At 39.8% G+C, this 26,782-nt stretch overlaps 2 protein-coding genes across 4 annotated transcripts in view; both read right to left on the bottom strand.

The window, feature by feature from the left end:
* Window positions 1–6,019, bottom strand: part of cables2b (Cdk5 and Abl enzyme substrate 2b) — a 50,131-nt gene extending 44,112 nt beyond the window's left edge. The window contains exon 1 of the mRNA XM_084916061.1: window positions 5,159–6,019. Coding sequence (XP_084772187.1) covers window positions 5,159–5,766 — 608 coding nt within the window. The 5' untranslated portion in view covers window positions 5,767–6,019. The remainder of the gene's footprint in view (window positions 1–5,158) is intronic.
* Window positions 6,020–9,727: 3,708 nt separating this feature from the next.
* ccm2l (CCM2 like scaffold protein) lies at window positions 9,728–22,695 on the bottom strand. 3 transcript variants are annotated; one of them, XM_084917777.1, is made up of 11 exons: window positions 21,961–22,695; window positions 18,846–19,013; window positions 18,660–18,743; window positions 18,330–18,513; window positions 17,053–17,672; window positions 14,399–14,528; window positions 14,050–14,113; window positions 13,030–13,228; window positions 12,502–12,640; window positions 10,532–10,679; window positions 9,728–10,408 (listed from the first exon to the last, which is right to left on the bottom strand). In XM_084917777.1, the coding sequence occupies exons 1-11, from the start codon at window positions 21,988–21,990 to the stop codon at window positions 10,273–10,275; spliced, it is 1,902 nt and encodes a 633-aa protein (XP_084773903.1). In that variant the 5' UTR covers window positions 21,991–22,695; the 3' UTR covers window positions 9,728–10,272. The 3 variants fall into 3 exon arrangements, with proteins under 3 accessions (XP_084773903.1, XP_084773901.1, XP_084773902.1); XM_084917775.1 differs by having other exon boundaries at window positions 13,030–13,186; window positions 21,961–22,692; XM_084917776.1 differs by having other exon boundaries at window positions 9,728–10,405; window positions 13,030–13,186; window positions 21,961–22,686.
* Between the last annotated feature and the right edge of the window lie 4,087 nt (window positions 22,696–26,782).

Here is a 26,782-nt window from a genome sequence, read left to right on the forward strand (position 1 = left end):
ACCAGTCAAAGATTTTGGAACACCCCAATTTTTCCAGTTTTTATTGAAAATTATGCAGTTTAATGTGTCATTGCACTCTGAAAAACAGCATAACACAAATAAGCAATTGGAGTTTAAAAAAAAAAAACTCATGGAATCAATTTATAGACCAAAATATATAATAAACCTTTGACACATCAAAGTAGTCAAATGTGTCTACTTTGATGTGTCACCTTTGGCAGATATTGCTCCTTCTTCCTGGGGTAGTTCTGGTATAGCCTGGTTATCTTTTGGGTGGCTGTAGCTCAGGTGGTAGAGCGGGAAGGTCTACCACCTTCCCGCGGGAAGGTCTACCACCTTCCCTTTGACAGGATGAGTTGCAGCAAGAAAGCCACTGCTAAGACATCAGAATAAGACAAAGAGGCTTGCCTGGGTAATGAAACACCATCACTGAACTACTGAAGACTGGAAGAAGGTATTATGGACTGATGAATGAAAATTTTGGTTCGATCCCAGGCTCCTCCAGTCTACATGCCAAATATCCTTGGGCAAGATACCCCATGTTTGCTTACTGGTGGTGGTCAGGGGGACTGGTGGTGCCAGTGTCCGGCAACCTCGGCTCTGTCAATGTAGCTTGCCATTACCTGAATGACTGAATGCAGTGTAAAGGGCTTTGGGGTCCTTAGGGACTAAGTAAAGCACTATACAAATACAGGCCATTTACCATTTATCTTGCTGTAGCATGAACCTCTGACCAACCAGGCACATTTTTGTTCAGGGTGTCTCTCACTCTGTGCAAGTCACCGACCCTGGATCCAGCAAAACAGCCCCACACCATCACACTTCCTCCTCCATGTTTAAAAGTTGATGCCACACACTGTGGAAGCATCCTTTCGCCTACTCGACGGCGTACAAAGAGCCTGTGTGATGAACCAAAATTTTCATTCATCAGTCCATAATACCTTCTTCCAGTCTTCAGTAGTTCAGTGATGGTGTTTCATTACCCAGGCAAGCCTCTTTGTCTTATTCTGATGTCTTAGCAGTGGCTTTCTTGCTGCAACTCATCCTGTCAAACCTGCAGCTCAAAGTCTTCTCTTCACAGTTGAAACTGAGACTTGCTTACTACGACCACTATTAAGCTGTGCTTGAAGCTTTTGTCCTGTGAGCTACCCAGCTTTGGGTCTGCCAGACCTCTTCCTGTCAGTGTTTGCCCCAGTTTCTGAGCGCCTTTTGATGTTGAAGGAAACTGTACTCACTAACACCTTGACTTTCTCGGCAATTTCTCTGTAGGAAAGACCTACATTCTTAAGTGTTATGATGGTCTGCCTCTCTTCAATGGTTAACTGCCTTCTTCTCGCAATTTTTGTAGCAACACACTTCTTTCTGCAGTTCACAACACTGTTCAACTAATTCTCATGAGGGTATGGTAACACAGTGTGTACCAACACTGCTTTTATGCAGACAGAGAGAGTTGTAAGTCAAGAAATGAGGAATTAGTAGCACCCGTTTTCAAAGCGCGATCCACCTCCATTGGTACAGCTTTAAAGTGTTAACCCATTTTGTGGTTCCTGAAAAAGGCCTTTGTGTATAATTCTGAAATGTACATTATTTTTCAGTTTTGTGTAACCTTACCTTTTTTAACCTCGGCATTTCACAGCTTATCGTTGTACCATTTCAAGGTATTCATTGGACTTGAATGACTTGAATTGCAATAAATAACTAGAAAATTGGGGTGTTCTAAAACTTTTGACCGGTAGTGTATAAAGGACATTACTTTAGCTTTAGGCTTTGCTAATAGAGTAAAATTTGCCAACACATGAAGAAAATTGTTGGTAATTAGGCTTTAGCTCGCTACATAATGCAGGTCCTCTTGAAGCTAACCACAGACCCTCTTCATTCTTTTCAAGTAGTAGATCAACTTAAAACATGCATGAGGAAAGTGCACTTACTTGGTTTAATTTTATCATAAATAAACTTTCCCAAGCAAGTAATTTATCTTCTACAGTTTGTTCACCTATGTTGTACCACAAGGTTCAATCTCAGGTCATATTTGATTCACTACACCCAAAAGAAGCACTCAAGACAAACCTTCGTCAAGGCAGCGCACTCTTAGTACACGATTTAATTTTAAGGAAATAGTTTTGTACTTCCTATACATTCATTTTGTTTTTGTTGTTCTTTTTAAAATGTACTTTAAGAAGTTTATTGTGCAGTAAAATACAAGGGCAAAGTTTAGGCTATTTTTATTTGGCCTGTTTTCCAAAAGATAATACTTATTCAGATACATTATACATAGGGGTGGGTTTTGATTATTAATTTATTGATTAAAATCGATTCTAGCTTGGATAACGTGATATCGATTCATTAAAATCCTGAATCGATTTTTAAATATACATTTATTTTGCCCTCAGGTTAAACCTCACAAAATTTCAACAACCACCAAACAGCTAAAACAGTAAATGAGAGCAGGAACACGGATTCTGCACAAAGACGTAAACACAAGGCACGGACACGCCGACGGATCAGGATCAGTGAGATGTCGCCTTTCTCACCCGACGGCACGGACACGGTCGGGGCTGAAAGCCGACAGCTCGCTGATTCTGATCCATCGGCAGGTCCGTGCTTTGTGTTTACGTAATTTTTGCGCTAGATTCTGAAGCTGCAGGTTTTACTTCTCTCCAATATGAATTCACTCTGACATTTGCTGTTTTGCTTCCACCATGATAAAAATCACACTTCATGCAGAGCTCTCTGTCTCTCTCTCTCTCTCTGTGTGTGTACTTCAAGGACAGTTTCCCGTCTAAAAAAATCTGTTTTCTGCATTATTCGCTTGCTAGACGCACAAGTCTACCGTTGTTTACAGCGCTGTCGGACGCTGTTTTTTCCTTTTACTTACTTCCGACAAGAAAGCCTCATTTCTGCCGTTCAATAGGCTACTGAACAAATTTAAACTTGTGTAAATTATGAAAAACGCTTAGCTGTGTCTCTAATAAAACCTCTGTAACTTTGCTCTGCTTCACTTCAGCAGCATCAGGTAATGTTCATATGTTGATTAATGGTTTTCTTTCGTTTTTGATCTACTGCAGAATATTTTTATAAAATCACCTTCATGTTTTTCTGTTTTTGTCCTCAGCTACTTTGACACAAAGACATCTGCTGTGATGCTCACATCTTGGATAAAGTCTCACAAGTGTCAGCTTTCTTTTTATAGACAAAAAATATGGAAATGTACTGATGCATGATCTGAATTATAATATTTCTGACAGTCTGAGGCTAAATTTTACCGATTCGAATAGAATCGAATCAAATCGTGGATCAAATCGATTCTAGAAACCAGTGACGATACCCAGCCCTAATTATACAAGTATTCAAATTGTTAGCTTATAACCATCTAAATACATGTTACTGTAGTGTACATAACAATGTCATAATAAAATTATTCAACTAGACTCAAAACGTATCCCGTGCCAACATGTTCTTGTCAGTCTTAAAACTTGTCACTTTAAATAGCTACAGTATCATTATCATCATCACTTTGACCTTCAGAGAAATTTTATCCTTGAAGTTGAGGTCAGAGGTCAAATGTGACATGATGTTGTCAATCTTTATTTTCAACATTCAGAAAGTACTGTATAAACACCACAAGTGTAAGAATGATAGTTTCTAAGTTATAAAGCTTCCTGTCCATTTTCTGCCAGTTTAAGCTGATTTTGAAGACAAATATTAAAGGACTGCTGATATGGCCCCACTCTGCACCTCTACAAAGTTTTATCAGAATTCAATCAATACTTTTCAAGCCGTGTTTACAGACTGAAAAACATACACACAAACCCTACCAAAAACATAACCTTCTCAAGGCAGAAAAAAAACAGATAAACCCATAAAAGCCCATAAAACCTGGTGAACAACACATAAACAACGACGATCTTGAGAATAAAAACAGTACTTTCACACTAAGACCTCAAGGCTTGATTATAACGCCTTGAACAGGTTACTCTCACGACTTTGATTAGTTCAGAACGCAGCAGTGCAGCTTTTTCCTGGTTTTAGCAAACATCACATCACTCAAGTCTTGGCTTCCTGCACATTTTAGAATTGATTTTAAGATTTTGCCCTTCCCATTTAAACCACAGATCTGGGTCTAGGCCCAGGCTACACTGCAGTGCAACCCTTACAGCTCCAAAGTCCAGACTTAAATCTAAAGGTGACCATGCTTTTTTCATCAGGACCCTTTGGCCTTTTAACTAACTTCCCGGGGAGATAAGGGTCAAGAAGTCAGTAACCTTCTTTAAATCGCTTCTTAAAACACATTTTGTTTATAGGTCTTTTTTAGGTATAGGTTTTATTTTATAGGTTATCAACTTTCAATTTGTTTTGTTTATTATCTGTGTTGCAGGCTCTTGGGTACCCTAACTGGGATGTCTGCATGAGAGTGAGTCAAGAGTTTGTTACACCTATGTTGGAATAGTTAAAAAGACAAAACCTTACACTGTTACTCCGGTAACTAACTGAAACTAAATTAGACAGAAACCAAAAATAGTTAACAAAATAAGAACAAAAGCTCGTTTTTAAATGCCAGCTGTTTCCCACGCAATGCAACCTAGTTAAAGACATAAACAACACTGTTACCACGTCTTGTTTCTTCTAGGAAAGGATATTACGCCACTAAATGAAAAAAAAATGCAAGCGTGAGTCTGATGTCATTAAATGCTGGTGGTATTGGGTTTTCAGTAGTTTGCGTCCCAAATTCAACTGCTATGAGTCCTGTACTACACAAGCTCTTGCTCTGAGTTCACTGTTACCTCCAGGCAGCAACACTAACCGTGAATGTGTTGCATCGTGACCGCTGACACGTCCTAAAACGTCCTTAAATGTCTGAGGAGTGAGTGGACCGGAGCAAAAGTAGCTGAACTCACACATCAACTCTGGGATCACCAGCTCACATTCAGCATGAAATGTCGGTGCCTCAGTTTGTAAACAAGAAAGACTGTTTCGAGTCAAAGTCAAACTAAACTACTCCGGCTACAGTCTACCTGCCGAGCTGGTCTCCCTGTTAACTTTCAGGTGTTGTTTAAAGGGGAATACCGACGACAAACATGCAAATTCAAGCTTGAAAGCCAGGCTCAGATGGCACCGCTCACCCGATTAGAGAACAGAAACGCCGCCGTATACGTCTCACCTTTGTCGCGGCTCTGACGACACCGAGTTACAGCTTTGAACCGACAGCAAAGTGGACGACTTCCGCGGTCCCACCGGCGACGGCAGCAGGCTGGTGTTGGAAGGGGACGCCGAGAGCAGGTTACTGTTCCCGGAGGAAGGAAACGAGCCTCTGCGACACTCCAGCAACACCTCGGTGCTCCCCACATCGTTGAAGCCCGTGTCCGACGGCAGGACGAGAATCGGCGGCACGGTGTTGAGTCCCGTTCTCGGTGCCGCGGAATGAGTGACTGTCCCGCTGCTTACGGAAGCTGGTACATTAGAGAATGTCCCGTAGCTACTACTGTTGCCGGTATCCGGACACAAACCGGCTGCAGTCCCCGCCGCAGAGCTGGAGTCTGCTCCCTCCGAGTCGTTGTGTTTGTGGTGGCGGGTTCCTTGATTTTCAGCGGAATTACTCTGGACTGGCCGGCCGTCCAGGGAGATGTTACTGAGAAACAAAAGAGCCGCTTGTCTCCGTCGAGAGTTCTCACGGTTCCTCCGGCTATGTTCTCTGTTAGTATGCGGTTTTTTGCCACTAACGGTGGCGGTAGTGACAGCGGTGTGCTGGCTGCAGGCAGCCGCCGCCATCGTCTCTGTCTCGGCCCCACTGAGGAAGTCAACTGAAGGATCAGCTAGAAACCTGCTACTGTCAAATCCCTTTTACCCGGCGCCAGACCGCTTTACGCCCTCCTGTGCTCTCATTGGTCCAGCCAGGGGAATACGTAATGACGTTTTGAGGCACGCTGTAAACAACAACATACTGTTGGTTAATAATGTGACTGTACTGACCATAAAAGGCTTGATGTACAACTGCAAAACAACAATAATAACAATAGAAATGGCATTTTTTGAGACATTAGCTCCACATGCTGGGTTAAAAAAGTTCCAAAAGTAATTACATTACTTCTTAAGGTCTGTTTGCAATGATCAAATATTTATTTTAGACTAATTAATCTACATTAATTAATTGTAAATTCTGCTTTTTTCATGTTAAATAACCTATAAAATAAAAAATACATCCGTAACCCTTGTTACAATCCAAAGAAACCCAACAAATATTTGTACAATAAAAGCAGGATGTTGTTTTAATTTCCTGAATTTAATTTCTCCCCTCTCTTTTTTGTCCTTGCTCCTTTTCTTTTAGGTAACATCACTATTTCCTGCACCATCTATGTAATTCTTCTACACATCACCGCACAGTATGAGGGCTGCTGAGGCACTAACTGAGCTGTCAATGCAGCGTTGCCTGACTGCAGCTTTGATTGGCTGTTGGCACTTTGTTATGAAACCTCAGTGGATTTTCTTTGCACTGATCCCTGCAGTGACACCACCACTGGGCTAAGTGAACTTGGTCGGTGTGGCAGGACAACCACACTGTGAAGCATGACTGGTACCCTGCTAAATATAACCTGTAGGGCACAGGACACTGTAATCCTCACAGGCTTGGAGTTTGTCATCGTACACTAACCCTCCTGATCCCCTACATCTGCAGAGCAACCGATGAACTGCAACCGACCTTCCAGCTGAGTTAGAACAATAACAGGATGGAGATCCAAAGCTGATGTCATTTTAACTCAGCTCCATTTCACTGGAAATTCTTGTTGCAATTGCATGGTATCATGTTATGTACAAAAACAATTATCCGAAACTCTAAAGCTTCACATTAAGGCTTGTAACAAAGACCAAAATATGCTGTAAGTTTGTTTATGATAGGGCGTGTAATGTGTGCCACGAGTGCTTCAGTGGGTCTTGGAATTGATTCTCTTTGCATTCTTAGGACTAATGGAAATAAAACAATGTAAAAGTCAAGATGCTGGTGGTGAGTTTTGTGTAATATGTTCAAAATCTTCCTTAGGTCTTCAGCTGGGTTGAGATATGATTACAGTGAAGGTCTTAGCAGACAATTCACATCCTTTTCATTCTTGTCAACCATTCTGTGATGGCTCATTCCATATAGATTGAGACACTGTTATCCTGGAATGGACCACATCAGGACAGAGATCTTTCATCATAAAGGTGAACAGTTTTGCATTGATTTACAGAGTACCTTCCTTCTAAGGGACAAGTGGCTCAAAATTATACAGCACAACTCCTTCAGCAACAAACTAGAGCCACCAGATCACCTTACTGCATTTTTAAAGTAAAATCTAAAATAAATATCAACCTTTTTAAGCTACATTTTATTTTCATCCATACAGCAATTTAAGATAAATTATTATTATTATAACATTTTCTCAGTGAAGATCTAACAGAATTGTAGATGTATATACGTTTGAAGGTCTTTTGAAGCCGTTCATAAACAACTGCAGATCGTCAGTTTCAACAAGTACACAAAATACAACATATTCAGATGTGTCACCAATTTGCAGAGGTCTGAAAGAAGACATAAACTGTCACCATCAGATGGTTAGAGGTAACCCAGATTTTCAGCTACCCGCATGGACAAGCCAAATGTTCTCTGGAGAAAGATTTTATGGTCAGATGAGACAAATATGGAAATATTTGGCCACAATGACACGAGGGATGTTTAGAGGAGTCAGGGTGAGACTTTCAAACCTCAGAACACTCTACCAGATGTCAGCTGTTTAGCCGCCAATGTCACTGATGCACTGCACAAAAAGGATGAAATAATAAAAAAGGATGACAACGTCCTCCAAAATATGCAACTTCACCTCCGATTAGTTAGTTAGACAGTGAAAACTTGGACACTGTTGGGTGTTCTAACAGGACAATGATCCCTGACACACATCAAAACTGTATGGATAAAGCAGGCTATCATTAAGCTGCTGGGATGGACTTCCCAAATCCCAGAAATCAGCCCTATTTTAAATTCCCAAATTTTAAAATCCACCAAACCAACCAATTTAAATAAAGTCTGTCAGGAAGAGTGTTTAAATATAAAGCTGGAATTATTCCAGAATCTTGTTGATGGCTACTAAAAGCATCTGGTGGAGGGAATTTAACCAAATATTAATGAGTGTGTCCGTAAATGTGTGGATGACATTAAAGTAACTTTGAAATGTAACTTTAATGTTGATATTTCTTCACACAATACACAGGTAATTTGGAAGTAAAGTTCAGCAGTTGTTTCTAAAGCCTGTCTTGATAGCTTCAATGAATTTTGGAAGTTTTGGAGTTTTTTTTAAATAATGCAATATCATGAAAGTGGCACATATTTAGTTTAAATAAGACAAACAGATAAAACAGCTGTTTCAAAAACTAATAATAAATTGGGCCTTTAAATTAATAATTTAACACGAAATCCTTTTTTTAAGCCAGCAAATTTAGTTACTAACAAAAACTTCAACACATCTTTTGGATTTGAGGGACTTGTCTATAGTTAGGAAAGCACGAACCCAGGATTACCCAGTGTTTTTCATATGACACTGGAAGAGGGATTTTGTGTGTGTGTGTGTGTGTGTGTGCATGACATTATGATATGTTAGTAAACATTACCACATGGATGATTACAGAGATTACAGAGCTGTAATCTGATTATGAGGATTGAGTTTATACAATGCCACACACACACACACACACACACACACACACACACACACACACACACACTTTACTTTGCCTTGCATTTATTTCCTACAGGCTTAGCTCAACATAATTTATCTTCAGTTCTCATAATAGAACTGAACATTATCTAATTGCTTTTCCTGGTATCATCCTCACATGCCAAATTAAGTTTCAAGACACAAAAACTGTAATCTCGACCTCTGACTTTAGATGTGGGTCAAGAAGTAACTGGAAAATGAAGAATGAGCTTGGAAAAGCTTATATGAACAGAAAAGAAAGCCTTTCATTATTTGTCAGTCTTGTCAAGTGTGAAGAATCTTAGTCACAAGGTATTTTGTGGGGTTTTCTACATTAAATGGAAAACTGTAAACATCTCCTTTCTCCTCTCTGCTTCTAGAACGCCCAGTACTCTCCATGAATTCACATTTTTAAAGCACTTTTCTGCAGAGCCGTTCGCAGCGCCTCTCTTCCATTTGTTCATTCTCAAGAGATTAAAATCAGCCTTTTGGCTAACGATGATGCATTTAGAGGACTGTGTATCGCTTCTGATGAAAATAAAGTTACAAATAAATGCAGGCAGCTTTGTTCTCTTACATAATGAGACTAAGTGACTCGGGTGAGGCTCATGGGTGTACTGACTCTCTTGGGCTCTGATGCTAAGTGAGGCTGGCATAGAGGGCTGGAGGGGAGGGAAGCAGTGTACCATGGGAAGGTCATGATGCTGCTGCCATGATAATAGGTCAATGCACCGTTGGGACGGAGACAAATCTATCTGTTTCTGTCTATTTGAGATCCAGTGGTGTAAATCAAGTTTTTTCTTTTTGAATCCTGCCATGCCTCCCTGTGGTGACATGTGGATATTACACTCCCATCGGAAAATAATACTACAGTGTCTTTGTGTAAAGAATGGTGACTGATATGATTGAATGCTAAATATCACATTTTTAAAAAGGAAAAATGATATTTTTTCAATGTTTTGTTTCCATTTTGATTTTCCATCTAAACTTTCACAGGACAACACAGCTCAAATTATGTTTCATTACTTTTATGTTTTATTTAGGCATTTCCTGTCAAGTTATTGAACGTGTAAAAATAAAAACACACAACGCACATCACACCTTTAACCTCTGTGATTATGTCGTAATATAATGTATTTGTACTTGTACTTGACTCTTTTATTGAAATATGTGTCACTTGTGCTTCAAATGAAAATTTCAAAATCAGACAGTGGCTATGTGCATTGTTTTGCAAGGAAGCACACTCCATTGGTTGAAAACACATTAGTGCCAAACAAAATTTAAAGGAAAAATAATAATAAAATACTTAATTGTTGAGTTTCTTATTCTGAATTAAGGATTTCAGTTAACAAACTGTGCATTCCTCTCATGTTGTTTACTCTTTTTTTCAGTCCTCAGAGCTTGAATTTCAATCGAAAACATCAAAATAAAAAAGGCAGGTACTGTTAGACTATTTATATTTATAGTCTGTGGATGTTTCGAGCTTGTTATGAGGCAGTAGGGCGGAGTCACAGTTGAAAGACTGTCTAAATCCCTTCGGTTTGTCGCTCCATCAGAGGTAGTAGTCTTCCTCCTCAATGTCATCGTGCGTGTCCTGGAAACCGAGTGCTTCGATGTCATGGGTGATGTCAGTGATACGTCGGTTGAATTCCTGAGATCCTGAGGCTAGAGAGCAATTATCATACCTGCTGGGAAAAACAGAAAACAAACAGAAAAGGTCTGAAAAACTCACATTTATGTTTTGACTGTAATTCTATATGATAAAAGCATGTGTTGAGATCATATCAGTCTGCACTACCACATCTACATACCCTCTCACGGCGGTGGCAGACATGTTGCTCATGCTGCGTTTGATACGTCCAAAGCTGTCCGTTAAAATCCCACCCTCCCGGATCCCAATGCTTTCCAGGAAACTCTCAAATGCCCCGACATCCTTGTCTGGGATAAATGGACGCATCCCTGGAACACGAAGGACAAACAATAAAATGACGGACTCTGAGGAAACACAGTAGACCTATACCAACTACACAATATTGCAAAATACAGCAGTTTTTTTTTTAACGTAGTGTGCTGGCAAATTATTATTTTTTAAAATGTTACAAATTTTCTGATTTCTTTGATTTTTACAGAGCAAAGGCAGCTAAACGATGGCTGGAATCTGTCTTTGGTCTACAAACCTTCTGAGGACATTAGAATTCAGGGTTTTTGTAATGTTTCAGCAGTAAATTGTTACTTTGTTCCCAAAACATTCTCTAACAATTACATAACAATCTTCAAAAACATTATAAAAGGGTTTCATGATAACCTTTTTCACATGCTTTGCAATTATAATCCTGCAAATTTATGTCATTCTTATTTATTTAGTTATTTTAATGTTCTCACAGTTTTATTGTGGTTTTATAAGTTGGTTACTCTTTATCAGGCTCGTGGGACCTTTGGACAAAACACAGGGTAGATGGTCTTTGTCCCGTCTCTAATTTACAATCACCAATTAAAATTCCAAAAATGCTTTTGGGAGAAAGTTGGAGCACCTGGAAAGAAACAAGCTTTACCCTTGAACCTTTAGTACTAACCACAGTGCCACTGTGCAGTATTGCATGTCAGAATCTTGGCCTAGCTTAAGTTTAAGCTGATGTTTCCTTGCTCCACTGACTGTGAGCACCACACCCTGTATTGCACCAGCCCAACATAGTGCATTATTGTAATCTTCCCCACAGAACTGCAAATTAACCAGTAAAAGAAAAGAACAAACCAGTGTAAGACGTAAAAGTAATAAGTTGTCAATTTAAAAAAAAAAAAATTAGAACAGACAGACAGATGGCATCCCATATGGCTTAAGAATACTTTGTTATACAGAGAGGAGTTCATGGTTGAGTCAATGACTGCAAAAAAAAAAAAAAGCCCAGGTCATCACCCCTCCACCACCGTGCTGGACAGCTGGCGTGAGCTTTTCACACCCACAGCAACAGATTTTCATATTAAAAGTAATCTTTATATTTAAATATATTACTGTGTATAAAAATGTCTATAACTCCTGAAGAGTAAATGCAAAACTTTTGTTTACCCTCCTGAATTAAAACTGAAAGTCTGCACTTCAGTCAATTGTTTAGTCAAAATTAAAGTCTGTCCCACAAATTATGGACCTCACTGTAGCTTTATTATATTTTATTCTTCTTTGCATGTTTTAATGTAGAAGAGCAGAGTTCATATCAGGATTATCTGAATTTACTATTTTTTATGTAAAAATGTATCAGATGCACAAGTAAATGATCTTTTAGATGTTGTCTTAAATTCATAAACTCTCGCAATTAATTCATATTATTAATAGTTAATAACTATGTATTAATATTAAACACAGTAGAGTTCAATAGAAACAGCTTTTCTACGTTATTTAAAATGCAGGCGTGACGACTCCTCAGCCAGTTTTCATTTTGTTGGATTTCTTCTTCAGCCACCACTAAATCTTTCATAATGATGATTATACAGCACGCTGAGGATTAACAGGGTGTGTGGAGGAAAACATCATACTATCCTCCTTTCTCTCTCACTCAGAAACAGGAAGCTGTGGTTTACGCAGACTGCAGTAAACACACACCAAGATTACTCACACATGCACACACACACATGAATATACAGACTCTGCTTCCCCTGCAACACTACCATAAACATAGTATGGATAGTAGGTTGTGGTATGCCACAGGGTTTCAGTAAGTTAATGAGCTCTCTCTCTCTCTCTCTCTCTCTCTCTCTGTCTGTTCCACTCTATCTGTACATCTCTCACCCAGCAGCAGGAACTTGCGGTTGTCTCCATACAGTTGCAGCAACTCAGAGCAGAAGTAGTCAATGTTTGATCCCAGTCTGTATTCTCTCAGCAACACCGCAAACTTCTGCAGCTCCACTGGAGCCAGCTTGTTACGCAGCTGCACACACACATAAAAGGAGACTAAGATGATGATGCAAACAAGCAGATAACATTTCTTGTTCGTTTTTTTACATCTAGTTTCATTGCTCTAAAAATGATCTGTTACATATCTGCTTGCACACTGTAATGATATAGAGGAATAATATCTACACGCTGTCCTGTCTGCAGCTCATCCGTGTGTGAACAGGAGAATCTGTTTGACTTGTGCAAACACAATTATTTTATTGCAATGTTCAGACTTCTCATTCAAAAGTTTTATTAGTTTATATAGTGTCGTGTGGCATAATGCAAACCAAATTCAAAATATACAAATTGATTCCACTATGAAGAGCCAGTTTCACGTGCTGTGGGTGAGACTGCTGAACAGCAGTCACTACAAACACTCACAGTGATCATGTACTCCTGCATGAGCAGCAGGCCAGGGTTACTGTCTCCTGCATCACTGACTGATGCCAGACTACGATGGGAGTCCTGCAGAGAGATGGATGAACTCTCGCTGTATGTCTCGCTGTAGTAGAGATCGAAGGCATCTTGGGAACCATCACTGAAAGACAGAAGAAGAGCGAGCGAGAGAGGGAGAGGATTGCTGATAGACAATAATCACATCACAGCAGCTACTGATAAGCTGCCAATTGTTCACTGAGTTGATGCGATGCTTCTGTGCCAGTTAGAGTTCACACCAAAGCATCTAATAACCATTCTTCCATAGTAGCTATTTATAAAACTTAGTGTCTATAAAGCATAATTCTTACGGGATTCTAGCTCATTAATTAATGTAGTTATCTGGGCTTTTAATGGAGTTGACAGTAAAATGTTGTTGTTTTTAAATTTATTTTCATGTTAGACATTGTAAACCAACACAGTACCATTCAACATTACAAGGCTTATAACTGGTAGTTGACATAGCAAAGAGTCCTCAAGATAATGAACGCCAAATACTGTCCCCATTGCATGCATCCATGTACGTTTCACATACAGTACTTAATCTACAAAGAATAAAGTGCTATAAGAATGCATGCTGGATGAAGGGAGTTTAAATATAAATACTAAAATACAATGGGTTTTTTTCATATTTAAACTATTTAAACCAATTATTATCTTCATCACTTATCCAGTTCAGGGTCACAGGAACGATGGCGTCCACCTCAGCCATCACAGGCTGACAGCTGGGGTACACCCTGGGCAGGTCATCAGTCTGTCATTGTTCGGTTTGTATTCAGGACATCAGAATAAAACCTCTCATAAAAAAACAGACCTGCTGTCCTGAAAACTGTGTGATAATCACGACTAAAAATGTCAACTGCAGGAATGTGAATATTTTACCTGGTAAAAGTAGTTTTTAAAAACTTTTTGACTTTGTGAGGTTAAATGACTCTCACAGAAGCAGTGGTGCAGCATGTTACTTACTATGAGCTGCAGCAGCTAAACTCTGGATCATAACTGTAAGACATGTCCGTCAGACAGCTGTCACCTGTGCAGAGACACAGAAGCATTTAATAAGCTTCCTACTATTCACCTGCCCAAGACAGTAGTTAGCCTTTAAATCTCCACAGAGGCTGCAGTGTTTATCAATAAATTCAAAAAATAACCAAAAGAAAAAAGTAAATAAAACAGTACAAATTATGTTTTGCTCAAATCCTGAAAACGGTGATTAAAATCATAATAGTTCATCCTCTGGGGAGGAAGAAAATTAGCAAATTTATGGGGAGATGGGTACATATACAGTACAGGAGATTTATATAGCAGCATTACTTACTCCTTTGCAGCCAATAGCGGTCCGGCATGGTGTAGTGAAAGCCCGCCCTGTCAACACATTCGATGGTCTGATGGCCGTAAATGATCTGGAACATCTGACAGATGAGGGAACAGTACTCCTCTGCAGCATCCTGCACGCACATTCAAACACACAGAGGCGGCTGTCAGGCTGAATTAGCAGACACATCAATCAAACACATCATCTTTTAAACCTTGAGTTACCCTTCGATCACTTTTGCGCACAGCAAATTCCAGTTTCAGTGCAGCAGTCACATAAGTAAGTGTGTTCAAAGGCACACAAGTGTCAGGATATAAACCAGCAACCACTGAAAGCAGAGCCAGGAGTCCACTGATGTGATGAAACACGGCTGGAGGCTGTTAGCGTCATTTGAGCCAGTTAAACAATGACACCCTGCTGCTGCCGAGGCAAAACAAATTATTACTCGGGAGAAGAGGTTAACAGTGACAGAGGAACCCTGTCACCGCACACACACATGCAATGACAAAGCAATTCTGCTGTAAGTGTGATGTAATGATCCAGGTTATATAAGACTGCAGAGTCTCACTATCACTGTTTGTGTGTGTGCCGATGAATGTGTATCATCATCAGTGTCGCCCTACTTTCCACCGTTTCAGCATGTGAGGCAAATGATTAGAGACCCCTAATTAATCAATGCTTTGCATTTCATTTGCTTTTCATTTTATTTCCTGTCAGAGCTTCTTTTTTTTTGCCTCCCATGCTAGGCTAACATGTTTTGGCTTGTTGGTTTTATTAGCGTCATAATAAAACCAGCCATATAAATATACACACACACTGGCAGGGTTGGCTTGAGCATGGGGGAGCGGGCATTAAATTTCATCATTCTTATGATTTTTTTCTATTAATTGAGGCTCTCTGCAATTTTGTTTCACTAAATTATTATAGCTTCTTATGACATTCCTTTCATGATTTACTCCTTCATCGTCTTTTATGTTTGCCTGGGTCAGGCCCTCATAGCCGGAGTTTAAGGAATGATGATTCTCCCGGACTGCTTTTGTGTCTTTTATTTGGGGAAGATGTGGTTTGGGATGACTTGTAAGAATCATGTTCATCTCAGGTGTGACCCGAGGTGGGCTGAAAACAAGAAGAGCAGGCAAACTAAACTCAAACCACTAAACTCAAAAGGCACAGTGGCCCACAGCTTTCAGAAAGAAGATTATTCAGTGGGCATTTTGGGTATTTGACCACAGCTGAGGGTCCATCATAAAGGCAAGTGAAACAAAATGCCAGAATTTTACTGTCTCAAACTAGATCATGGTAAATTGATTTGTTCTTATATAGCACGTTTGTACTCTGAGCACTCAAAGCACACAACTTCTACATTCACACCAGCACTTTCTCCTACGTGCTTCCTATCACACTCCGATGGATGACTGACTGGGATTAAACCACCAACCTTCTGGTTAGTAGGTGACCTGCTCTACCACCTGAGCTACAGGCACCATGAAGCTATACATTTTTGATAGGTATATCAACAACATATCACCAGTATCCTTGATAACTCATGTTGTATTTCACCTAACCCTTTTTCCCCTGCACAACTTTGGGTAGTAGTCTATCTCCAACTCAGCTGGCAGTACAGGCAAAATGAATGAAACCAGATGGGGTGAGCAGAAGAAAACAGGGAAAAATAATGTACTTTTTATTTATTTACATTTTTGTATGTATTTATTCATTTTGTATGTTTTTTTTTTATGTTTTTTGTTTCATTGTATTTACCTTTAAACTGGTTGAGATGGCCTTCAGCAAGATCACAAGCTAGCTAATCTGGAGGTTAGCTGTAGCAGCAATCATAAACTCAGCTTTTTGTTTTATAACCTGAAATTGTTGTTCAATTAAAATTCACCATCAGTGGCAGAGACCCAGCAGCAGAGAGACACACTCATCTGTTATCGTTTTAATAAGAGTGAAATTTACATAAATTCATTCACTCTCCACTGGAAATATTTCTAATTATTATTATTATTATTATTACTGACAGTGGATTTTTTTTAAAGTCTGTATTCTTTTTCTAACGGGTCACAGTGTGATTGTGAGAAAAGCTCATTGAGCTCTGCTTGGGTATGAATCATTGCTTCTGCACTCTGCTGCAAGTGCAACAGATAAATGGAGAGAAGAGGTCCTGACAGGTGTTCAAAGGAAGAGACAGTCAAGACAACAACAGGTGTCGGTGTGTGCATGTGCGCACTTGTGTATTTTAAAGTTTTTAATGTGATGTTATCCTTGTAAAATATGAAAATGCGCTGGCTGGTTTGTTTTATTCAGTTATTTTAGAGCTGTAAGTGAGCTCTCTTTTTAGAGCGGTTCTGTGTGCATGTGCGTTGACATTTATGTATGCTACGTCTAATTATTGATGAAAGACCCTGATAATCAAATGAACTTGGCCAGGTCCCACCAAACAGGTGTCCAGGTGTCTGTAATTTGATGATCTAGTCATGGAGGGACTTTAACTCGCACATTAACTCACAGACAGCCAGGAGACGCATGCCCCAGCCTTGTAAGTCAAACACAGATTATAAAAAAATTACAAAATGAGGTCCCCAAGCACAACTTCTGAAAGCTGTAATTTAAATTAAGTCAAGTACTTCTCATTTTTTGAAGCGCGTCTGACCCACCCTGTTCTCCACAGCCAGGATGACCAGGTTGCAGTAGGCGTCGGGGCAGGGCGTAGGCTCCAGTGGGTTGTGGTTTCTCCTCTCCCAGCTGCCGTAGCTCTTCCCCCTTTCCCAGCTCCCCGTGCACGCTTGCCTCCGTTCCCAGCTCCCTCCACCAATCCCTCCCCTTCTCTCCCAGCTCCCTGCTCCGCCACCACCTCCACCCCCTCCTCCGTGCCTCCTCTCCCAGCTCCCACCACCACCTCCACCTACTCCGACGCCCCAGTTCCCGCTCATGGGTCTTGCCCTGCGGTTCTCCCAGCTCCCTCCTGTTTTACATGTTGGCTGCCTCCTCTCCCAGCTCCCTCCGACTCTCTTCCTCTCTAAACTCCCTCCACCTCCCCTCTCCCCACTTCCTCCACCACCCCCTCCTCGCTCCACATTCTGGTTTTTATCATGGTTACTCCTGGACAGTGACGGCCTCCAGTCAACTCCACAGATGGTGTGTCGCCTCTCCATCGTACCCCCGGCAGGTCGGGGGTCAGCATTGCAGCTCATGGTCTGACGTCGCCCGTCGATGCCAGTTGGCTTTTTCCTGTCCAGGCTGTCATCCCCAGCAACCACAGTGTCCACATTTAGACCTGTGAGATGTGGAATTACACAAAACATATAGATCACAAAATCTGACATTTTCAGCATCTCCTCCGTTTTCACAGGACTTTCTTTAGATTATAGTATGAGACATATCAGCGTTTTGAACTTGCAGTAAGGACATGAGGGGCAAAATGTGTTTTTGTAATCCTGAATTATTTGAGAGGGGAAAGAAAAAAAGAGGAGAAAGTTTGCCCAGTGGAGACAAAAAAAATGCAGATAGCCAAATATTTTCATTATCAGATTCTCTAACACACTGTATAAATAAAAGACAAGAAAACAAACTTTTCAGTTCAATTGTATTTTATTTATACAGTACCAACTCAAAACAACAGTCGCCTCAAGGCACTTTATATTATAAGACCCTACAATAATACATAAAGAGAAAAAACCAACAATCATATGAGCCCCTATGAGCAAGCACTCTGGCGACAGTGGGAAGGAAAAACTCCCTTTTAACAGGAAGAAACCTCCGGCAGAACCAGGCTCAGGGAGGGGCAAACAAAGTCTGTATTCCAGTATGTGATGATAATTCCCCAAATGCTTTAATGCCAAGTGTTTTGTTTAATTTAACTAAAAACTGAAAGCATCATTTAAAAAGTTTTATTGCTGTTCCTCTGTCATTCAGTAACAACCTTTGGTCTCACCTGTCTTGAGGACCAGGAGGTGCAGTGCATCATCTCTCAGGTAGGAGGCAGCAGCAATCTCATGCGTGGGGATTCTCATCAGCAGCTTCTCGTTATCTCTCCAGGTGAGCAGCAGACAGCGAGCAGACAGGCTCAGGATACAGTCCTGGTCCACGCTGGTCTTCAGCGGCAGCACCTTCAGCTGCTACTGACAAACACACAGGAACACGTGGTTGGAGATTATCCACGAACGAGTCAGACGACAGTGTCCTTGTCTCATCAGAGCGTACGCAGTTTAACTCAGGTACTTTAACTCGCGGATCACCTTGACAGTATCCAATCTTTACTAACCCTGGCTGTGTCCAGTAGCTGTAGCAGCTCATCTCGACTGGAGGGGTTCAGTGAAACTGAGACCCATGTCAGGTGACCAAGGAACTACGAGCAGAGATCAAAAGAAAAGCAACTTGTCATGGCGTATTCAAGTACATTATTTTTTTTCTTGTATTTTACGCTCTCCTGGCCTATTCATGGCCCTACCTTGACCTCCTTCTCCACATAGTCAAAGATGAGTCTCTCAGGGTGTATGAGGTAGTCGGGTGGGTAGAGGGGGACGGTGTGCAGCGGGCGGCGATAAATGTTTCCTCGATCAACTTGTCTACGACCAGATTTGGACCAGACCAGTCGCTTAATGGGAGACACAAAAGCCTAAAGGAGAGGAAAACAAGGATGCTAAATATTGAAGAGTCCCTCGACAGCCATTGAGTGCAGAGGATATTCTAATACTTGTACTAGAAGGCCAAACCTGCCACTTAACAAACACCTGCTTGATTGATTGGTCCAATATTTTCTTCATGTCAAGTTTCCAGATGATGAAACTTGACTTGTGAGTTTGGTGATCGCCAGCCTTTTCATGTAGCACCACCATTGTGAATGTTACTGAAATGTCTCAACAAGTTTTAGGTGGATTGCCATGATATTTGGTAAGCATGTTGATGTTTCCTGGATCTTTACTGAGCAGCAAAAAGGTCAACATATTATATAGCTCAATACTTCACAAAGAGATATGAAACCTGAGGCTTTTGTGAGAGTTTTAGGTCTTATTTTTACATCTACAAATGCACAAAAGCAAATGTTAGCGTGTTAGAATGAGATAAACAGAAAAGATCTCAGTTCACAACATAAGTCATCTCAGGGTACTTCATTCTCTATTAGCTACCACGTGGCATCAACAGGGAGAAAACCTCCAGAAAAAGCAAGCTCACTAATTCTTGTCACCTTCCTCGATCTGTTGGAGTGCTTCCATCCTTTCTTATAGTCTCTCAGTATTAGCATTTAGCTCAAGGTGAAGCTCAAGGCAGCTGCCTTGTATTACTAACAAGACTTTACCTTGTGTCTCATTTTGTGGTCCTTATGCATCAAACGCAGATGTTTTCTGTTTGTTTATGTTTAGAGCAACGGATTCAGAGTTTATTGGCCAATATTTATGATTGAGGATAGATCCTGTTTATTTAATGACCGTTCTTCTAGCATCATCCACAAGGATCTGTACAACGTAAGCTACATCCCAGTTTCTGTGTATTTAGAGTTAGCTCTAACTTTCAAGTTAAAATTTAATATATTTTATGAAAAAAAAAGTTTTTGATGTGAATTAGATTAAAAATGCTAAAATTATGGTAAAGGTACTTTTCTTTGTTGATGATGATTTAGACCTAATGGCAATTAAAAATAGCTGAATCATCAACAAAGTGTTTATTTAGTGAGAAAATGAGTGTTATGATTCTAATTACCAGAGCACAGTCCAGTGACTGATAGTGTCTTGAGTTTGAATTTGAGCTGCAGCCACTGAGAAGGTTAATTTGTGTGTAAATGCATGCTTCGGTATAATTGCGTGTGTGTTTATGCGTGTGTGTGTTACCGCACTATGTGCCTTGGGCTGTTCCAGCAGTGATTGACAGGTGAGCAGTGATCTCTGACAGCTCATCGCTGAGACTCACTGACAACACAGCGCACACTGTTAGACACCCACTGACACACACACACAAACACACATTAACTGTAGCTAGAAGGCATAAGGAGAGTGGACAACACACACACACACACTGAACAGAGAGAGGATATTAGCTTGTCTTAGAGTCAGAAAACTGTCTTGTCTCTCTCTGTGAATTATAACAAGCGCAGATCTCTGTGTAGGCAGATTTCTGATGAACATCTCTTTTGTCAGCTGAATTTAACAAGAAAGACAGAGGATGCTTATAATGAGTTTTGTTCTTTTTCTGGTTCTGTGTCTTTGAGGAGACAAAAAGAAGGGAAATAATTGGATTTGTAATGAATGTGTTCAATCTAACAACCTGCCTGGGTCACAGCAGGGATTAATTTCCCACCTAGCTTTAGAGACTTTTTGATTTCACGTAGTATTTTTCCAAACTTTTCTTTTTAAATAAACATATTTCTCTCTCTAATGTCTTATTTCAGGCTTTAGTAAACTTTGTAATGAGAACATGTTTTTGAAAAATGATTCCAGCCAAATCAAGAACTTTTGGCTTTCATGTCACAGTCAGATGGCCCCATTACACCAAACTGGTTTAGAGAAACATCATTACTGAGTGGTTGTAGTATGGATATACGAGCTAGGGATGAATTCAACAGATGGTAGAATAGAAGAAGAAGGAGACTATCCTCACGAGAGAATTCAAATAGCATCTGTATATTTCTATGAGGTTGGATCATGGCTTTTGCCTTGTGTCAGGCCCACACAATCAGGGGGGCGTGTAGAGGAGGGGCATGGGGTGTTTTGAGCCAATCAAAACATACCACATTGTTTACCGTCTAATGTGCCAAAAGCGGATCAGATTATCCCCAGATGTGTTTGCCATCTGAGCATAGGTCATTGATGAGGTGTCAAACATTTAGGCCTTTAGGAGGAACTCCTCTGGGCTTTCCATATGTTAGCAGACTAACTGGTTTTGAAATGCAAATTCTATTTGCAAAAAATGAATAAAAAAAAGGAAGGAAGGCCCAGCACCTTTCCTTGGTTTAGTGTCAGTGACGTACGGATTAACTGCTGTGCTGGCCAAGATACTGACAACCCAGCAGCCAAACCTAGCACCACGATCGTGGATCAAGGATATCTTTGCAATCAGCAAGGGGCAACTGGTTGCACAGTCAGCAGAAATCACACAACTTTAAAGCAACAGTTTTTAATTTATAGAAAAATAACCAGCAGGAGAAAATGTTTTCACAATAAGTGATATAACAGTCAAAGACCAAAAAATCTGTCCTGACTGCAGTGGTGAGTTTTTGATCTTTACATTTGGATGCGTGTCACTACAAAAACGTTCCTTGTCTTTTATCACTTCTTTTTCATCTTTAGGAGGACATAAGCTTGATAAGCTTGTTTGCTGTTGATCGATGGCAGACAAAGTCAAACCAGCCGACTCGTGTCTGTGACTCATTTGAAATCAGCTGACTTTAAGCTTGTGCTTGTGAAGATGCCTAATTAAAGGGAGACTTGAAAGGACCTTTGGTTTGCATAAACATCAACGTCAGTGGCTTTTGAAAATATGTGACAAAATGAGCTTAAGTCATCAACATCCAAATGACACAAAAACAGTGAAAAGACAAAAACTGAAATGTGGAAGAGGCGCTACAATACCTTCTTGGATTTCTTTGGTTCATAGTCCATAGTCGTTCCGTCTTTCTCTGTGCTGATCTTGTGGTGGGTCAGTCCTGGTCCAGGTCACACTCTTCCTGAATTTATTTTTTGCTTCACTTTGCCTTTTTTGTCATTGCTTCTTTCTTTCCGTTGGTTTTTCCATTATTCCTAAAGTGTCTCTGCCTCTCTGAGTTATTTTAGCTTCTGATACAGCTGCTTCATTCCTGTTCTTTCTCTTTCTACACTGATTGTTCTTTTGAGACTTCTCCTGGGACCACACACACACACACACACACACACACACACACAGGAGAGGCGAACAGGAAGCAGAGGAAGCCCACTTCCTGTCCGAGAGGAAACTCCACCAGGGACTGATAACATCCATTCTTTCAGTGCTCACACACACACACACACACACAATTTACCTTTAATTAAGCTGGGCTTTTTTGACATGTTTTCCATTTCAATGATACATTTTTCCAACTTCAATTTGTGTTTCTTCAAACTAAACTGGAAAATAAACACCGTGGATGATCAAGCAGCTTTGACCTTTTTTCCTTCCCACTGTCGCCAAAGTGCTGCTCATAAGGGGTCATATAATTCTTGGGTTTTTCTCTGTATGTATTATTTTAGGATCTTAGAATAGAAAGCACCTTGAGGCAACTGTTGTTGTGATTTAGTGCTGTATAAATAATATTGAACTGAACTGATACCTACCAATAGCACTCTTGTCAGTCTTTATCATTAAAACTATTTAAATCATTAAAAAAATTCTACTTCTGATCCAGAACACAACTGTAAATAGATTTTTAATGTTCACTCTTGATATGGAAAGTAGGAGATGTACACAGCAAATTCAAAAGTGTTAAATGTTTTGGTGTTAGTAGTCTTCTTGCAAAAGTAGAGTTAATTTTACTCTAAGTAGAGTCACATTCTTTTAATGTAACTCTGAGGTGTAAAATGATAGTAGTTAAAACCGAGTGTTAAAAATGAGTGTTTCTATGTCAAATCTGGAGGTGTTACAATGGAAACATTAACTCTTGATCTCTTAACTCTGAACTCCTACAGGAGCTATGACACTAATAGAGTAAATTCACAGACTCCGCCCCCAGCACCATAGGCTCCAATCGAAGCTGAAGTGAAGACGTTTCAGAACATTTTGCTCTACATATTTGAGTTGTTTGCCATGCTTGGTAAGTCATTTTTTCAAAGATTGTTTCAATTATTATTATTATTAGCTTTTACTTCTGTGGCTCTTTGGAGTTGAGACAAAGCTGTGTGAAAGGCATTAGCCATGTTGCTTGGTGATAGCATAATATTCTGTTTTAGCTAGCTGAAAGGTATTGTTTGCGGGCAAATACCACAGCCTTGGAAAAAAAGCTTGCATGTGAATTTTCAGTCAAACTTTTGGTCAAATACACCTAAAACAATGTCTAGAATGTGAAATGCTGGTATAATGGTGCTACTTGAAGCCTGAAAACGATCTCCCATGAAAAAAAAAAAGAGCAAACAGCAGTAGCAGATGTCCTGACTGGGTTCTACATTAGCATTTAGATCCCTCCAGAGTTTTGTGCACACGGTTTAGGTAAACATGAAAAAGGTTGAGGTTTTACATTTAGTTTAATATTACCTGTTACCTGTGTCCTTGTCTTTTGGGAAAATACTTTACACAAGTAGTTTTTTACTGTGCTGCAATTGATTACTGGATTATTTGTGCCATTAATTAGTGTCAACTAATTTTTATTCAATCTCCACATAGGATATGCTTGTGAAGATGGAATATGGTGGAGAGCAGAAGTGCGTTGAAGTTCCACAAAGTGATGAATGAAGGACATGCATATTGTATTGAAGAAATAAGTGATGAGAATGCTGTTATTTGCATTTGCCAGCTCACCTATGTCAGACCTTTTGATAAACAAAATTCTAATGAAAGTGAGAACATGTACACTGTTACATCTTTCAGAAAATGTTTTGAAATTGTGGTGCACAGTTCAGAATAAATGTTTTTCAAAAACCATTGCGTCTTTTTAGTAAATGTTTATTTCCAAAAGAAATTTCTAGAAGTTCAGAACAGGAAAATTCCCGCTTTTTAGAATTAATTAGAAGATAACTGTTACGTAGTTAAACTAAAATACTCTTTGAGAGTTAATATATAAACTCTTAACACCAAGTGTTAAATTATCAACTCCAGACAGATTTGGTGTTTAACACTAAATCAGAGTTAACGTACCAACTCTCCAAAAAGAGTTAAATTAACACTCTCTGGTGTGGACCCATATAGACACTTTAATAGTGTTGAAATCAAATCCGACAGTGTTAATTTGGACATGCTGGATTTGCTGTGTACCTTTGTAACACGAGTGTTGCAGCTTCTGGTCATAGGGGCTTCAGGTGTTCTTCCCAGGATAACAGACTTGAGATTCTCCTTGAATTATACAATTTATGCTATTTGCTGTATTTCTTCCAAGTCTTTTTGTCTCTTTCCCTTTTTTCCTAAAACACTTTTTAACATTAGAATAAATGTGACTTTATGTTGTTAAGTTGCTTTTCAACAGTCTTTGGTCATTTTGTCTTCTTTTTTTTTTTACCAGCTGTTTATTATGATGGTGTAGTTTAGATTTAAGAAGAGCGAGTATTCACGTCCTGTCTTTCATTGGTATTGTGTTAAGTATGAGTCAGTGTTAACTTTCACAACTCCTTTGTGTTTCACTGTAAGGCTGCTGGTGAAGGACTTTAATCAGCAGCAAAAGCATATCTGCGTCTTTTGTGTTGATGATGACAGAATTTTCATTTGGGAGAAAACAGCCTTTGGAAAAGATACTACAGTCCTGTTTTTGATCAATAAGCATCTTATATATATCTATATCTATATATAGATATAGATATAGATAGATAGATAGATAGAACGAATGAACTCTGGGTATATTTGCTTAGACTGTTGTCCCCAGAACCCAAAACCCAGACAAGCAGCAGAAAATGGATGGATGATCAAAACACTTAAGGAGGGAAGATGTTTTGGCATTTCCACCCTTACAATTATAGAGATTTTGATAACAAATCAAAATTTTAAGCTAGAAGAAATCATTTTTGATCAAATAAAAAGAATAGTAACATGGAAAACACAGCAGGCGTGTTACTCATTTTTCAAGGTTTCCTTAAACAAAACAAAAACACATGCTGTGATATCGCTGGGCTTCCCGATGCCCAGCTGATGAACAGTTTGAAACCAAACATTAAAGAATCAGTTGCTGCAGTGAGCAGATTTGACCTGAAGGAGGCAGCACTGTGACAAAGACTAACTGATTGAGGAGGACGGGGAGCAAAGGAGGGTGGGAGGGACTTTATTGTCCTAATCTGGACACTGATGGAGGCAGAAGAGGAAACATCAAACCTGTGACCTTTCTGAGAAAGAGGGACACACACACACACACACAAACACACAGAAGCACACATGCATGCAAGCGTGTCACGCGGCCACATGCTGATGGTAAATACTACTTGAGTGTATGATCTGAAATGGACACACAAACACACACAGACCTCACACACGCACAGCTATTGTCAGGGTAACTACTCCATGGTGACTGGAGAGCTTAACGATCGTCCAGTTACCTAGGTAACGGGAGACAAAGATGGGGCATTTATCTTTTGAGTTTCTTTTTTTTTTTCTTGTCCTGATCTCTCTCTTTCTCTCTGAAATTCAAACTCCTCCTTGTCTTTTAAACCAAACCACAAAGCTTTCCTAAAACTCACCAGGTAGGTTTTGGTGCCTGAACTTTACCAGCAAGTGAAAACCAAAGTAAAAGAGCAAATGCTTGCAAAGTGAAGCAAATACCTTCACGTTGCAAATAACAGGACATGAACTGTGGTCTTCTGGCTGTAAAGTCTGTGACTTTCTCTGTTACCACCGTTTCAGCCTCCAAGTGTGGACTTTGTTGTGCTTAAAAGGGCAACATTGCCTCTCAGGGTAAGTGAGAAATGTTAAGCCAATAATACTATGGGTTCAGGCAAAATAGCTACTTAGTCAGGCAAAGGGAAAATATCTTTTTAAAAATAACTCCACTTGCAAAATTTACACACATTAATTTCAGATTTTCTAGGTTGCTCTACATTTGGCTCGATCTGCAGATGATATACATTTTTCATGAGCTTATTCACGTGGCTGCTAGAGGTCACATAACTTTCAAATGTAATAAGGTTTCATAATATCATCTGAAATTAGCATTTTAAAATTAGTTAGAACAACAATGACTAAAACTCTTATTTTCCTTTGGTAGCAAAATAAAAGGACGGATGAAGTTTGTGGCCCTTTGGGAGCCATTAGAGGAAGAGCAATGTTCGGCACTTTGAAGTTGGTTTCATTTATTGGCCTTTGATTCTTTGTGTTTTAATTTTCTTTTCCAGTATCAAACAGTCAGAAGCATTGATATTCAACACCTGTAGGCTTCAATGCTGACAACAGAACTGCAAATAATGGCTGCTAGTGCCACACAGGACAATCTGAGTATTACAGAAACTACTGATTTACTACAATTTCCCCATACAGCCATATCTACAGTTTACAAAGAATGGTCCAAAAATGGGAAAACATCCAGTGAGCAGTAGATCTGTGGATGAAAATCCCTTGTTGATGCCAGAGATCAGAGGAAAATGACCAGACTGCTTCTAGCTGATAGGAAGGCAACAGTAACTCAGTTACTTTGGGATACGTTGTCTGCAACTACTTGTTGCAACCAACGTACCCTAAAGAGCATGCTGGAGGCACATGTTGAACCTTGAAACAGATGGGATACACCAGCAGAAGACCACACCAGATGTCAGC

The sequence above is a fragment of the Perissodus microlepis genome, chromosome 20 (assembly GCF_051167445.1).
Source record: "Perissodus microlepis isolate ML-2025 ecotype Zambia chromosome 20, ASM5116744v1, whole genome shotgun sequence".
Taxonomy (NCBI): Eukaryota; Metazoa; Chordata; class Actinopteri; order Cichliformes; family Cichlidae; genus Perissodus; species Perissodus microlepis.

What these genes read in the sequence shown, in the direction of transcription:
- ccm2l (XM_084917777.1), bottom strand. Translation starts at nt 21,990, where the DNA reads ATGGACTATGAACCAAAGAAATCCAAGAAG. An exon ending in AGCTACTGGACACAGCCAGG is followed by an intron (nt 18,514 to 18,659) that starts GTTAGTAAAGAT and finishes GTTTGTCAGTAG; the next exon opens with CAGCTGAAGGTGCTGCCGCT. An exon ending in TCCTGGCTGTGGAGAACAGG is followed by an intron (nt 14,529 to 17,052) that starts GTGGGTCAGACG and finishes ATGTGCGTGCAG; the next exon opens with GATGCTGCAGAGGAGTACTG.